This window comes from Diadema setosum, chromosome 21 (assembly GCF_964275005.1).
Source record: "Diadema setosum chromosome 21, eeDiaSeto1, whole genome shotgun sequence".
Taxonomy (NCBI): domain Eukaryota; kingdom Metazoa; phylum Echinodermata; class Echinoidea; order Diadematoida; family Diadematidae; genus Diadema; species Diadema setosum.
Genome location: NC_092705.1, coordinates 20,802,372 through 20,814,704, shown reverse-complemented (window position 1 = coordinate 20,814,704; position 12,333 = coordinate 20,802,372). Strand labels below are relative to the sequence as shown.

Sequence of the window (12,333 nt, the reverse complement as noted above, 5' to 3'; positions counted from 1 at the left end):
AATTGATGATTATGATTAAGATTATGACCAATATTTTTAAATAATGAGATGGCTACATTGTCTTCATTTGTATGTGGCTGTTGTTTTGTTCTGTTTGTGTGTGTGTGTGTGTGTGTGTGTGTGTGTGTGCAGGTAGTTTTTGTTGCTGTTTTTTTTTTGGGGGGGGGGTTCGAAGGGGTTAGAGGGTGTGTACAGTTCTGGTCGAGGCGAGGATTTAGCTTTTAATGTTTTGTGAGATATTCAGAAACCACTCTATGAGATGTCAAAGAGCATGCAGTTCTAAGGGGTATCAAAAGTTTATTCGATGAAAATCGGTTTCGAAATGGCTGAGATATCCAAAAACAAGGTGAAACAAAGAGATCCTAATAAAGTTGTGGCATGTCGCCTTTTATTATTAGCACTTTTTTTGGATATCTCAGCCATTTGAAAACCAATTTTCATCAAATAAACGTTGAATCCTTCTTAAAATTACATGCACATATTTCATAAGATGCTTTTCATTATCTCAATTAGGAATGTTCAAAACATGAATCCCCACCTCAACCAGTACTGTACAGTCCCTTTGAATTAGGAAGAGCTTTTATTACTTGTTCACACCCAAAATATTTTACTCTTGTTATACACAAAGACACATACACTCATGAAGATTCATTAAATAATTACACACATTACGAACAGAATGCTAGATTGTATTTCTTCAATAAATTTTTTATTCAGCTGTGCTCACTATAGATTCTATACCTCATACACTACCTGAGACGTGCTAAGAGTTAGAGCTACTGATCCATACACAAGTACATTGTATTTGCGGAGTTAGTTCAATTAATCGATAATCTTTCACTAAAAGTACAACCAGTGTAACATACTTGGGAATACATTGTACAAAACAGAATGTAAATGCAAAAGCACTGAAAGATAGAAAAGCCATATTTGGACATCTCAACATAATCTTGTTGCGCTACATACTTTTCTCATGTTTTATTTAATTTGTTTATTTGTTTGTTTGTTTGTGTGTTTTTATTTGGGGGGTCAATTTTCAAACCTTAGTAAATACCTGGAATCATTCTGGAATCATTTCTTTCTTTCTTTTTTCAAAAAGCTTCATAAAATATGAGTCTACTGAATCATACAAATTTCAATACATGTACAATGTGCTATGAAAATGTGAAGTTTGTCAAATTACAGAACATGCTCTGTGTGTTTACTTAATGATACACATGTATACAGGCGACTCCCATTTTAACAAAGTCTCAGAACCGGCAGTTTTACTTTGCTATATTGAAATTTTGTTTTTAAGTGAACAAAGAAAGTATATAGACATATACTGTACATGTATACCTGGTAGCTAAATCATTTGGGGACCTGAATTTGAACTTCTTTGTAATGAAATTTTGTCATAATTGGAATGCACTGTATCAAAGTTTTTTTTTTTTTTTAAATACATGTATTTTCTCGGAATTCTACACTATTGATGCCTTGTGATAATGATTTCCAGCAGATTACATGGTATTGCAAATAAACATTACATTTGATATAACAGTAATTGTATTGCTCTGTGACAGGCAAAAGACTGACAAGTTTGTCACATGTGAAAAAAAAAAAAAAAAGTTGAATGCATACAGACACATAAACACAATGTTTCATACTACGTGAGTTACTCAGTTTTAACTTGAGACATAGGACATAGTTTATGTCAATTGCTTCAATATAATTTGTACATAATCACAAATGACTGTCTATGTAATTACCAATACATGGAATGATATCATACATTGTACTGTACTCCAGTAAGGAGTAACATTAAATATCTAACACAAAGTCTGCATATCCCGACTAACCCTGGCAGATTTAGAGAAAATCTTCAACATGATACAAAAAATTTTACAAGAAAGACATTGATTTGCATAGTAAGTAGTTATAAGCCACGATGAGTCAACGAAATATATATCTTGGACCCAAGAGACAATGATAACACAATGAATTAGACATGTAAAAGGAAGATGATTAGTCGTCAAACAAACTGAGATTTGTTCTTTGTGCTGAAATCCTGATGTAAAAAGCTCATCATAAGATCAAATTTGGTTGAATGGAAGAAATGTAAGGCATTTTACAGGTGGGAAAAGTATTTCAGCTTTGATTTTGATTTTGAATGCCAGTTACATATACATCCACATGGAAGACAAGCAACTGTCATCCCTTCGTACAGATAATTTTTACAACTTACATTATTTAACTACATTCGAAGTAGGCCTACATAATATAGACTTCACATCTGTCATAATTTATACAAAAAACAACATACGAAAACATCAGAGTACTGTCAACTGTGTATCACTCTTACACCACCTCGCTGTTGCGAAGTTACCTGTACACAATGCAAACTTGCTTCCAGCTAAGTTTGTTTTTCATCTTGAGAAAGTTAAATGCATTTTATCACTTTTTAAGAGATAAGAGGAACCATGTATGTGCTTCATTTGACAATGAATAACAGCTTAACATCACACAAATGTGCTTAATCACAGCTTTTTAAATTACATGACTAATAGTCAAAATGCGCTATAGTATACAGTGGACTTCCGTTATAACGAAGTCCTCGGGACCGGCAGTTTTCTTACATTATATCAAAATTTCGTTATAACCAAACAAATCAACAATAAAAAACATAGGGCTGATAATGCTACGGCCTGAATTTTTATTTTATCGTAACCAGAATTTTGTTATAACCTTGTTCGTTGCAACAGGAGTGCATTATACAAATAATGCACAGGTGAGAGTGCGTTAGTGGAGATGCAGCGCACTCGAGGGTATTTGCAATGCTGCAACATGCATGAGGTGCAGCCAAGTGCATGATGTAGCATGACATGTTGTGAGTACCAAAAAGTGTGCTGCATCTCTACTAACATCATGACCTTAAACCTGTGCATTATTTGTTTTACACAATGGACCTATGTACTATAATATCAGATGGTAACTCTCTGGATTTTAAAGCAATGGGGCACTCTTTGATCAGCTGTGCAGACAGGCATGTGAATAAAAGCAACTGTTTGGGTTCTTGCATCGCACACACAGCTAATGCATATACAGAGCAAGTGGTAATCTGCATGGATAACAGGCAGTGCAGTTATGCTTTTTTGCTGCACACATTTTGCACACTGGTGCATTAGTGAAAAAAATAAAGAGAGCACATGTGACTCATTTCAGCTCTCCTGATTGGCCACATTCTTAAACCCCATATATAACACAACTCTTGGTCAACATGGCATAATTTCTTGCATAATAAAGCAGGAGATGCACCACTATAAATCAGAGCTTTTGATACCAGTAGCCTCAGATGCTGTGCTGGCATATAGTTACAACCACCACACGCTGGGCAGGGGATGTTGCACACAGATTGGCATACATAGCACCCATAAAGAAACACTGGCAGCAGTCTCCCTGCACACTCCTCCAATGAACGTTCCTTTGAGACAGCACCGCTTTTATACCGTAATTTCATTCTGTTCAGATCACTTCTTTTTCTGGAATAAGGAGAATTTGAACATGGAAAATGACAGTCAAGTGAATTCATTAGAAGGCAGTCAGACTCGGTGGCAGAATAATTCTGATGATAGAGACTCTTGTAAAGGTAAGCTAGCTAGGTTTGATTCCTAATAGTCAATCCAGTACTTAGTGTAGATTAAGTTTTGCTTGACTAGCATACTGAAAACAAAATGAAAAAAAAAATGACAATAGCATCTTTAAAAATGTTTTAATACTATCATACGGGTAAACATAACTAGAGATATGAATATGACATTAAGGAACAGGTAATTTAACAATTAAGGATATAAAGAAATTTGTCAAACAGATATACATGTACCATATGTCGTGACGTCCGAGTCCCAAGTGTTAAATTCATAGAAAATATGGTTACCATCACACTAAACAGTAATGGCTATTTTTCATCCAGGCATGTCTCATTTGTGCCAGCTGTTTTCTAAAATGGAGATTAGGAGACTTTGTAAATCAAGAGTGCCTCAGTATAATCCATCACTTGATATTCACATGAATTAATGAACATCATTCTTTCTGTTTTTGTTTTTTGTTTTTTCCAAATGTGAATCTGTTTCATCTGTACACCCGTTCATTTTTAATCAGGCAGTATTTACAATACAACAATTTCAAAGAAACAAACAAAAAAGATGTATAGTAAGACCATTTGTAAAGTCCATCCACGAGCAACACAAAAAAACAGTCTTCTCTGGTAAGTGGTCTTTGAAAAGAGTCTTGTTAATATGTCCAATGCTCTGAAGGGAAACATAAGGCAGGGCTGCATACTAACAACTTTTTTCTACTGGTCCGCCCTGCCTTTCAGACCAGTAGGTACCCAGCTTTTCCATTTTTTACTGGTCCATTCCTGAAAAAGTTATTGGTCCGACAGTGATTTTTAGAGGTCAGGGACCGTCGGACCAGTGCCAGCGTGCAGCATTGCATAAGGGCTGGTCTTGATAGGCAAGTGGTCTCAATAAACCGGTGATCACCATAGAAGCTAGGTGTCAGTAAAATACAGGAATTCTATACAAGCACAGAGAGAGAGATAGAAAAAAAAAAGATGTCATCAGCTTGACATGAATTATCATTACCTTCTTCCCTCTGCCTTTCTTTTTCTTCTTCTTTTTCAGACCTGCTCCGAGCTTCATGATCTCTGCGAAGGTTTCTCCATTCATTCTGTGTGTGACAGATACCTTCATCCCATCCAGGCCTGCTTCTTTCCTGGCTTTGAGTCCCTCCATTAGCTCTCGCCCCCCTAAATCTCCAATGAGATTGTCATCTAGATCTAGCTCTTGCAGGCAAGAGGAATGTTCTATTAGCCTGTGGGGGTGAATGAGTAGGGAGAGAGGTAAAATAGAAAAAGATACCAATTAAGCAAACCTGCTGATATTGATCTACATGAATGGGGTACACTGATGACTCTTTTAAGCAATTCAGAGTTCACAAAGACAAGATGAATGTAATTTCTATGATTCATAAAAACAGATGTCACGGAGATGTTTTGTTTGAAAATGTACTAGTAATTAATTCTTACTGACAGCAATTGTGCACATCTTTTTCCTGAACAAAGATATTCTATTTCAATTGGGTGTCTTGTGGTTTTATTTCAAACTCACAATTAAAGATTGCTTTGCTCAAAAAGAAATCACTTCACAAGTCAAAGGGCACAAATCTTGACTGCTTCTGAGTGACATATGCTGTGTCCCTGTCACTTATATATATGTGGAGCTTGGAACACTTGAACAAAAAAGGCTCTAAACTTATTTCAGTCTATGGTGCAACTGATTTTCTTATGCTTATGGAATTATCTAAATTTTGACTTGAAATGAGATTAAAGCTTTTACACAAAAGCCTTCTTTACTGTGAAAATCTTGCAGAATTTCATTTAGCAGGAAAGGACAATCCATGTTTGTTAACAAAAAAGATATATCATACAGTGAACTATCATTAGAAAGAACACTGTTTTAACATTGTCTCACTACACAGCTATTTTTCTCAACCTGAAGAATTTCATTGTCTTTCAAATCCTAATACAGCAAACTTTAGATATAGTGTGCTGACTGGTCCTAAGGAGTCAGTTATATTTAAAGCCTGTATAAGATAACAAAGATATGATATATTAATCAACACGTTGTTAGTTTCTTAAAGGGCAGAGGGAGTGTACACATTTATCTATGAATTATTTGTTTGTTTATTTGCTTGTTTGAACTCGTGTGGAAGGAACGCTCAAGAGGAGTTATTTAGGTGAGCGTTTTGTTCTGGGTGACTTACGTGCGGAACAGTCTCATTGCAACAATGGGTGCATACGTGGATCCCTTTCCATACATGTCTATTCCATTATCAGCCACATGGAGCTTGTAGATGAGTGGCCCCTTGGGAGGGGGCCCTGGTGGTTCCTTTGATTTCTTCTTCTTCTTTCCTGGAAGCACGAGGGTAAATACCAAGGGAGATGCTGTGATGGCTTGCTTTTAGTCTTTCCACTGTGTTCCTATTCCTATATCATTAATTTATTTTTTTTTTTTTTTTTTTTTTTTTTTTTGTGACCAAGGCCATGTTTGAGCACTCAGAGGCATACCAATTCGCATAGTACTGTGCAGTAGCAGGTTGGGAGTGTTTGAGCGCTCTGTGGAGATTAGCGTACCTCATCAGTTATTTGCAGACTTGAATCAGAGGGGTTGCATGTTTTGTAGCAACAACACATTTACCTCATACACTTATGCTACATACAGGGTCCCTAGCAAAGCAAATCAACTCTTTTAATTATGGCATAGTATGTGTTACTCGTATATTTTCCCCTATGTCAACAGCTGGTACAGTACGTTTTTAGACCACTTGCATTCAAGTGCTCTCTGGCACGGTACGTTATACAGTACGCTTTTGGAGTACATCAAGAAGTGGTCCACTTTTGGCAGAACAGTACAGTACGGTACACTTTGGGGTGTTCCAAGCACTCCTCTGGTACCAGGACATTACCTTTCCTGGGTGTGTATACGACTCTTTGAGTCAAATCTCAAGATAGCAATGCACTAGAGTAAACAACTCTGTTTGCGGCAGGATGCGTATTTCTTGCAGGGGCACTTTCATTCATCAATAAAACAGCTAATGAACATCATGACCGTGTGCTTAGTCCCACTTTAGAACACAAGCAGTAGCCACTTGCAAGTGTTATGGGAAGTGACACCTGATTGGGCCTTTTCATCAATGAATGAAATGGCCCCAGCCGCAAATAGGCATCCTGTACAAAGCCTGCCACAAACAGGGTTGTTTACTCTAGAGCATTTTGAAAACACCATTACCTCTAAATGGATAATGAACGATGCCAAAATGCATTTATCAGCAAATCTGTGTGTTGTACGGAATAATGATTTTTCAGCAGGATTTTAATACTTCCTTCTTCTTCTTCTTTTTTTGTCAAGGAGAAATATAGATAATTTGGAAAATAGAAAATACATAATTTCTCACCCTTTTTCTTTTTCTTCTTTCCTCCTGCAGAGCTCTTGGCCGATGCAGGTTTCTCCTTCGGCTCAGAGTCTGATAAAGCAGTCTTGACGCGTCCTCTCTCCTTTTCTAAAGTAGAAAAAAAAAAACAAGCAAGCAAGATAATACCAACTGCGGAAAGAGAAGTAAAATTCACTCCTTCTTCCTCCCTCCAATGGAATATCATTTGAAAGTAATACATTCTTACTTCATGCAGAAGAAAAGCTCCTGAAAACTATTCATCAAATAAAAATGAGTCAATGGTGCATAAAAGGAGTCAAAACAGGCCAGAGCTTTCGATCCTGGCAGAAATCTCAACTTGTGCTCTTACCATAGAGATTTTATTTTACCCGCATAAAAATGGCTTCACACAAAATGTTGTGTCTGCATGAGTGTAAATGGCAAATAATCTAATTCTGAAATGTTAGCAAAGTAATAGCACCAAGACAACAGCTGCAAGCTTTAAACCTTCCACCGTTTTCTGATGCGACTGACTTGGACCGGAGAATACGATGAAAGCTTTCAGTACCTTCAAGCAATTTCTGGGCCTCCTCTTCAGCCAACCTCCTGGCAGTTTCTGCTCTCTCATAGCTCTCCCCTTCGGCATGATCCACAGCAAGCCGGATCAACTCAGACACGCCCTCCGCCTCCAGATTGTTTCCATTGATGTACAGTTCTCTGGATGGTCACACAATAGAGAGTTTTATTCCCATTGATGAGGATGAATCAAATCAAGTGATATCATAGAATGGCAATGTGTTTTTTTTTTGTCAAACATTTATCTTTGTATCAGGCATCAATTTGTGATTTTGTGTTTTCCTTTACTTTAATGATAGAGGAGAAATCCTCACCTAGGATAGCTTTCCTTTCCAAGGCATTAACCTTCCATAACATGGATTTAAAGACAAGTAGAAGTGTCATTCATATACAGTAGCACATGCACACACACACACACACACACACACACACACACACACACACACACACACACACACACACACACACACACAATCCTTCTTCAAGAAAAGTATTCCTTAGCCCTGTGAAGTCTTAAAGGGTGTGTACAGTTCTGGTTGAGGTGAGGATTTGGCTTTTAACGTTTTGCAAGATATTCAGAAACCACTCTATGAGATGTCAAAGAGCATGCAATTCTAAGGGGTATCAAAAGTTTATTTGATGAAAATCGGTTTTGAAATGACTGAGATATCCAAAAACAAGGTGAAACAAAGAGATCCTAATAAAAGTTGTGGCCAGTCACCTTTTATTATTATCACTTTTTAGGATATCTCAGCCATTTGAAAACCAATTTTCATCAAATAAACATTGAATCCTTCTTAAAATTACATGCTCTTTCGTATTTCATATGAGGTTTCTCATTATCTCACTTAGGAATGTTCAAAACATGAATCCCCACCTAAACCAGTACTGTACAGTCCCTTTAAGGTTTTCAATGGTTTCTTGTTAAAGCAGTTTTGGGGCACTGGTTATGTCGGTGGTGTTTACTAGTTTTAAAGTGATGGTACAAAGAGTTCCTATTAAGCAAAAGCAGCTCAGCATACATATGGACTTATATCTTGTTTATTGCTGTGGCACATGAAATGAACTTCACCTGCAATGTTTGTAAATACAAGCCTCAGTTCCCACATTCAGCTTGTTGCTGGACTACCAACCTGACCGCTGTGGTGGACATCACACCTCCAAGGGCCGTCCCGCTCTCGACACCCAAGTCACAGTAGCACAAGCTGAGACTGAGCATGGTTTCGTTCTTGATGAGACCCTTACAGAGTCCAATGCACCCTTGATCTCCAATGCTGGGGTTAGAGACATGGTTAGAGAGAGGAGTGTAGTGAATTCATGGTACTGAAAAGCAAGACATTTTCGCGGCATGAAATTTTTGTGAATTGGACATGACTGCCTTTTTCGCGGATTGAAATTTTTGCAAATTGCCACTGGCATTCAATGCATACAGTGTAGACAAGAACTTTTGCCTGTATTTTAATTTTCCAAATCTTGGCTCTCGCAAAGTTTGCAAAATCATAGTGCAAGCGAACATTTTAGTTTTACACAAGCACTTTTACTTCCCAAGGAGATATGGATATGCCTACACCAAAAAGTTAGTCTTGCCTTTCCTTCTATAATTTGATTTGCTCTGTTTTGCTTTGTTTGTGGTAATATTCATTGGCACTGTCATAAAAGCGTAACAGCATCAGCCAGTACGCTATTTATTATCTTTTGCATTCTATTTTGCTTACAATCAACTGCACCTTTTGAAGTATAGAGGTCTTAAAGTTCTAGAATAGCAGCAAAATTTTATCAAATCAAGAAACTTAAAATTTACAGTTGCCACTAAATCAATCTAATCATACAGTACCTGCTCGAATGTTAAAAAAAAACACACCAAAAAACAAACATGCTGAGGCAAGACAATCCCTAGTGGTACACATAACAAGCAGATATATTTGCATGCCTTTATTTTTGCGCAAGTTTCTGGTCATGCGAAATGCATGAAAATGTCCATTTTTAGAGTAAATCAAGAAGGGCAGTGTGTAGACCACAGCTGACTCACTCATTGTAGTCCAGACAGAGGGAGGTGAGGGTGGAGAACCCGACACAATTCCGCATGAGTCTCTCCACAGCATACGGCTCAACCTGGCAGTCTACCAGGTCTATCCGACTGATGGGGTATGGTCCTTTCTCCATCATCAGGGCCTGTAAGAGAGGTTAGAGTTTCACTTTAATTGGCAAATAAAAGCACATACAAAGTTTGTTCTATCAAAAGTATGAAAAAATGTAATTCATCATGTCTTGACCCTTTATGAAAAAAAAAAATGTGTACAATGTATTTGAAATATTCCCCCTCTCTCTCTTAATTTACCTTTTTCTATCTCAGTCCACTTATATCTCTATACTTGCATCTATCTCTTGGTTTCTTTCTATCTATCCATATATCTATCTATCAATCAATCCAGCTATCTGTCAATTTGTATGTTCATTTTTCTCCCCCTCCCCCGGCCCCTCTTTTTTTCATTCATACAATCGACATACATCATAACCATCTCTCCCAAAGCAATGACATGTTTGCCTTGGAAATGCCCATATGTATTTCAACTGACGATAAATCACCAGTGTGATAGAGGAAGGCGATGGAAAAAAAAAAAATGTGTCCACAAGATATCCTAATCTGTGCTACATTGCACTACATTGTATCCCATTAATTACAAATTAAAAATATCATCAGAAAAAAAACACAATCAACTTTAAAGCAAAATATTCTGTGGAAGTATCATAAGCACCAATTCTGATTGTGAAATATTCAAAGTATCTATTCCTAAAATAAAAAGAAAGAAAGAAAGAAGAAAAGATGCTGAAAACAAATTTAGTGTGAATGTAATCACCAGATCAGCAATGTTGACATGAGATAGGGGGATGTCCCACACATGGAGTTCCTTGATGTACTTGTACCTCTCTGACCTGATGGCTGCTATGAGTGGCTCCAGCTTGACATTGGAAAGGTCTGGATCCTGAAAATCTGGGATGGGCTCTAGAATGAACTGATTGCAAAATACAAGACAGAGAGAAAAATTGGTATCCAGTACCACTTGAAGAGAACTTATATTTCAATAACATCCTGCCTCTGATACATTCTCCTGTATCTATCACTTGTCTTGTTATTCTGTACTCACATATCATATATGAAATTATCAAAAACAATATTGCCACTGCAACAATCACAAAAATTTCTTCTATCTAGAGCATGGGTCCACCACTTGATATATACATGTACAGACAACTTATCTTTTCTCAAAGTCCTATCACAACAATCCTTTGTTTCATACTTCAAATGGCTATATAGATGCACTGCAACTTACGGTAACTTTTCTAAGTACACTTGTAATGGTATTTTCTTTTTCTTTTTCTTCTTGCCTATGCTATTTCTACCATTTTGCATTCATGTGTTTGTATTTTCTATTTCCTTTAAATGGTTTCATTTGATTGCAATTAACTATAAACTTCAGTGAAAAGGGTAACTTCGAAAACCTTGAAAAGGAAAGCAACCAAAATCCTGGGATTACCTTGACTATCAGCCGATTGTCCTCAAAGCAATCCTTCATAAACTTCTTGAGTCCCGGACAGACCACAGAGTTCCTGTTTTGGCAGTTGCTCATGTAAACCCTCTGCAGAGTCTTGACGTAGTCGCCGGGATTTCCGATCATTCCTTTGGGCTTCTTGGACTTCTTCTTTCCCTTCCCCTTCCCCTTCCCTTTTCCCTTCCCTTTCTTGCCCGGCATATTGGTGATGGGTGGATGCTCTCGCACTCTGCTATCTACCTTGTGGAGGTTCCATGTTCAGCAGAAACCTGTTTGGGTGATAATATGAGAGATACAAGGATGCTTCATCCTCTTGGCTCTGGTCAGGCTGCTAACTAGATTAAATTAAACAAATGCAACAGTAACAGTTTCACTGAAATCAAGGTTTGATAAAATGATACAGAATAGAATTTGATACAATAATTGATCCTGCTCTATGCAATTTAGACACAAATTTAGACCATGCGCAAGCGAAGCAACAAGGCTGTGACGTCTAACGTTAGACAGCAATGCACTCTGTGAAACTATGCGATGGTAAGAATGCAACATTAGAAAACGTGCGTGGGACTATGAGCACTTACTACGCGACTTCGAGAAAAGTACGATGCGTTGTCAATAATATCCGAATTTGTATATCGCAAACAACATTCACAAATGAATGATACTGGTCAAACTTACAACTAGCTTCTTGATGAATATCTGAACCAACTGACTTATACAAGATAAGATTTACTCGATGCATTCATTGAAGGGATTTGCAGAAGTATACCGTAAATCCGCAACTTGTTTACAGCTGTCGTCAATGCAACCCAAAGAGATTTTTCTCCTTCTCTTTGATGCAACCTAGACTGTCTTGCCGTAAGTGGCGCTGTCGAAGATATCTGTAAACTTACTTCACGTTCTCAACCACCTGTCTCGAGACTTCGGCCTCCTACTAGTATTTCAAAACGGACGTGTGGAAAATCGTATACAAACGTAGTTTCACAACTTGTTTTGATTTGGGACGTGGGTAATAATTCTATGGAAACAGATATTGCCAAGATTTTAATTCTCTCCGTCTTGGACAAATTTTCTTTTACTGTTGGTTAGTGGCAGCTGGTTTATGTCATTATGATAATGATGATGATGATGATGATGATGATGATGATGATGATGATGATGATGATGCGATGATGATGGTGTTGTTGTTGTTGGTGGTGGTGGTGGTGATGATGATGCGTTGAAAGACTACTAAGTC

The 12,333-nt window shown here is 37.4% G+C and overlaps 1 protein-coding gene across 1 annotated transcript; it reads right to left on the bottom strand.

The window, feature by feature from the left end:
* Window positions 1-683: 683 nt before the first annotated feature.
* On the bottom strand, window positions 684-11,898 carry LOC140244284 (uncharacterized). Its single transcript, XM_072323929.1, has 10 exons — window positions 11,775-11,898; window positions 11,082-11,365; window positions 10,404-10,559; window positions 9,575-9,717; window positions 8,679-8,819; window positions 7,538-7,686; window positions 6,994-7,098; window positions 5,803-5,950; window positions 4,623-4,851; window positions 684-3,518 (listed from the first exon to the last, which is right to left on the bottom strand). Exons 2-10 carry the CDS (start codon window positions 11,295-11,297, stop codon window positions 3,507-3,509), a joined length of 1,299 nt encoding a protein of 432 aa, XP_072180030.1. The 5' UTR covers window positions 11,298-11,365; window positions 11,775-11,898; the 3' UTR covers window positions 684-3,506.
* Between the last annotated feature and the right edge of the window lie 435 nt (window positions 11,899-12,333).

Excerpts from the sequence above, each read along its gene's own strand:
- LOC140244284 (XM_072323929.1), bottom strand. The coding sequence starts at position 11,297 with ATGCCGGGCAAGAAAGGGAAGGGAAAAGGGAAGGGGAAGGGGAAGGGA. Across the intron at positions 10,560-11,081 it reads ACAATCGGCTGATAGTCAAG|TTCATTCTAGAGCCCATCCC; the intron begins GTAATCCCAGGA and ends TTTTGCAATCAG. Across the intron at positions 8,820-9,574 it reads CTCTGTCTGGACTACAATGA|CATTGGAGATCAAGGGTGCA; the intron begins GTGAGTCAGCTG and ends CTCTAACCCCAG.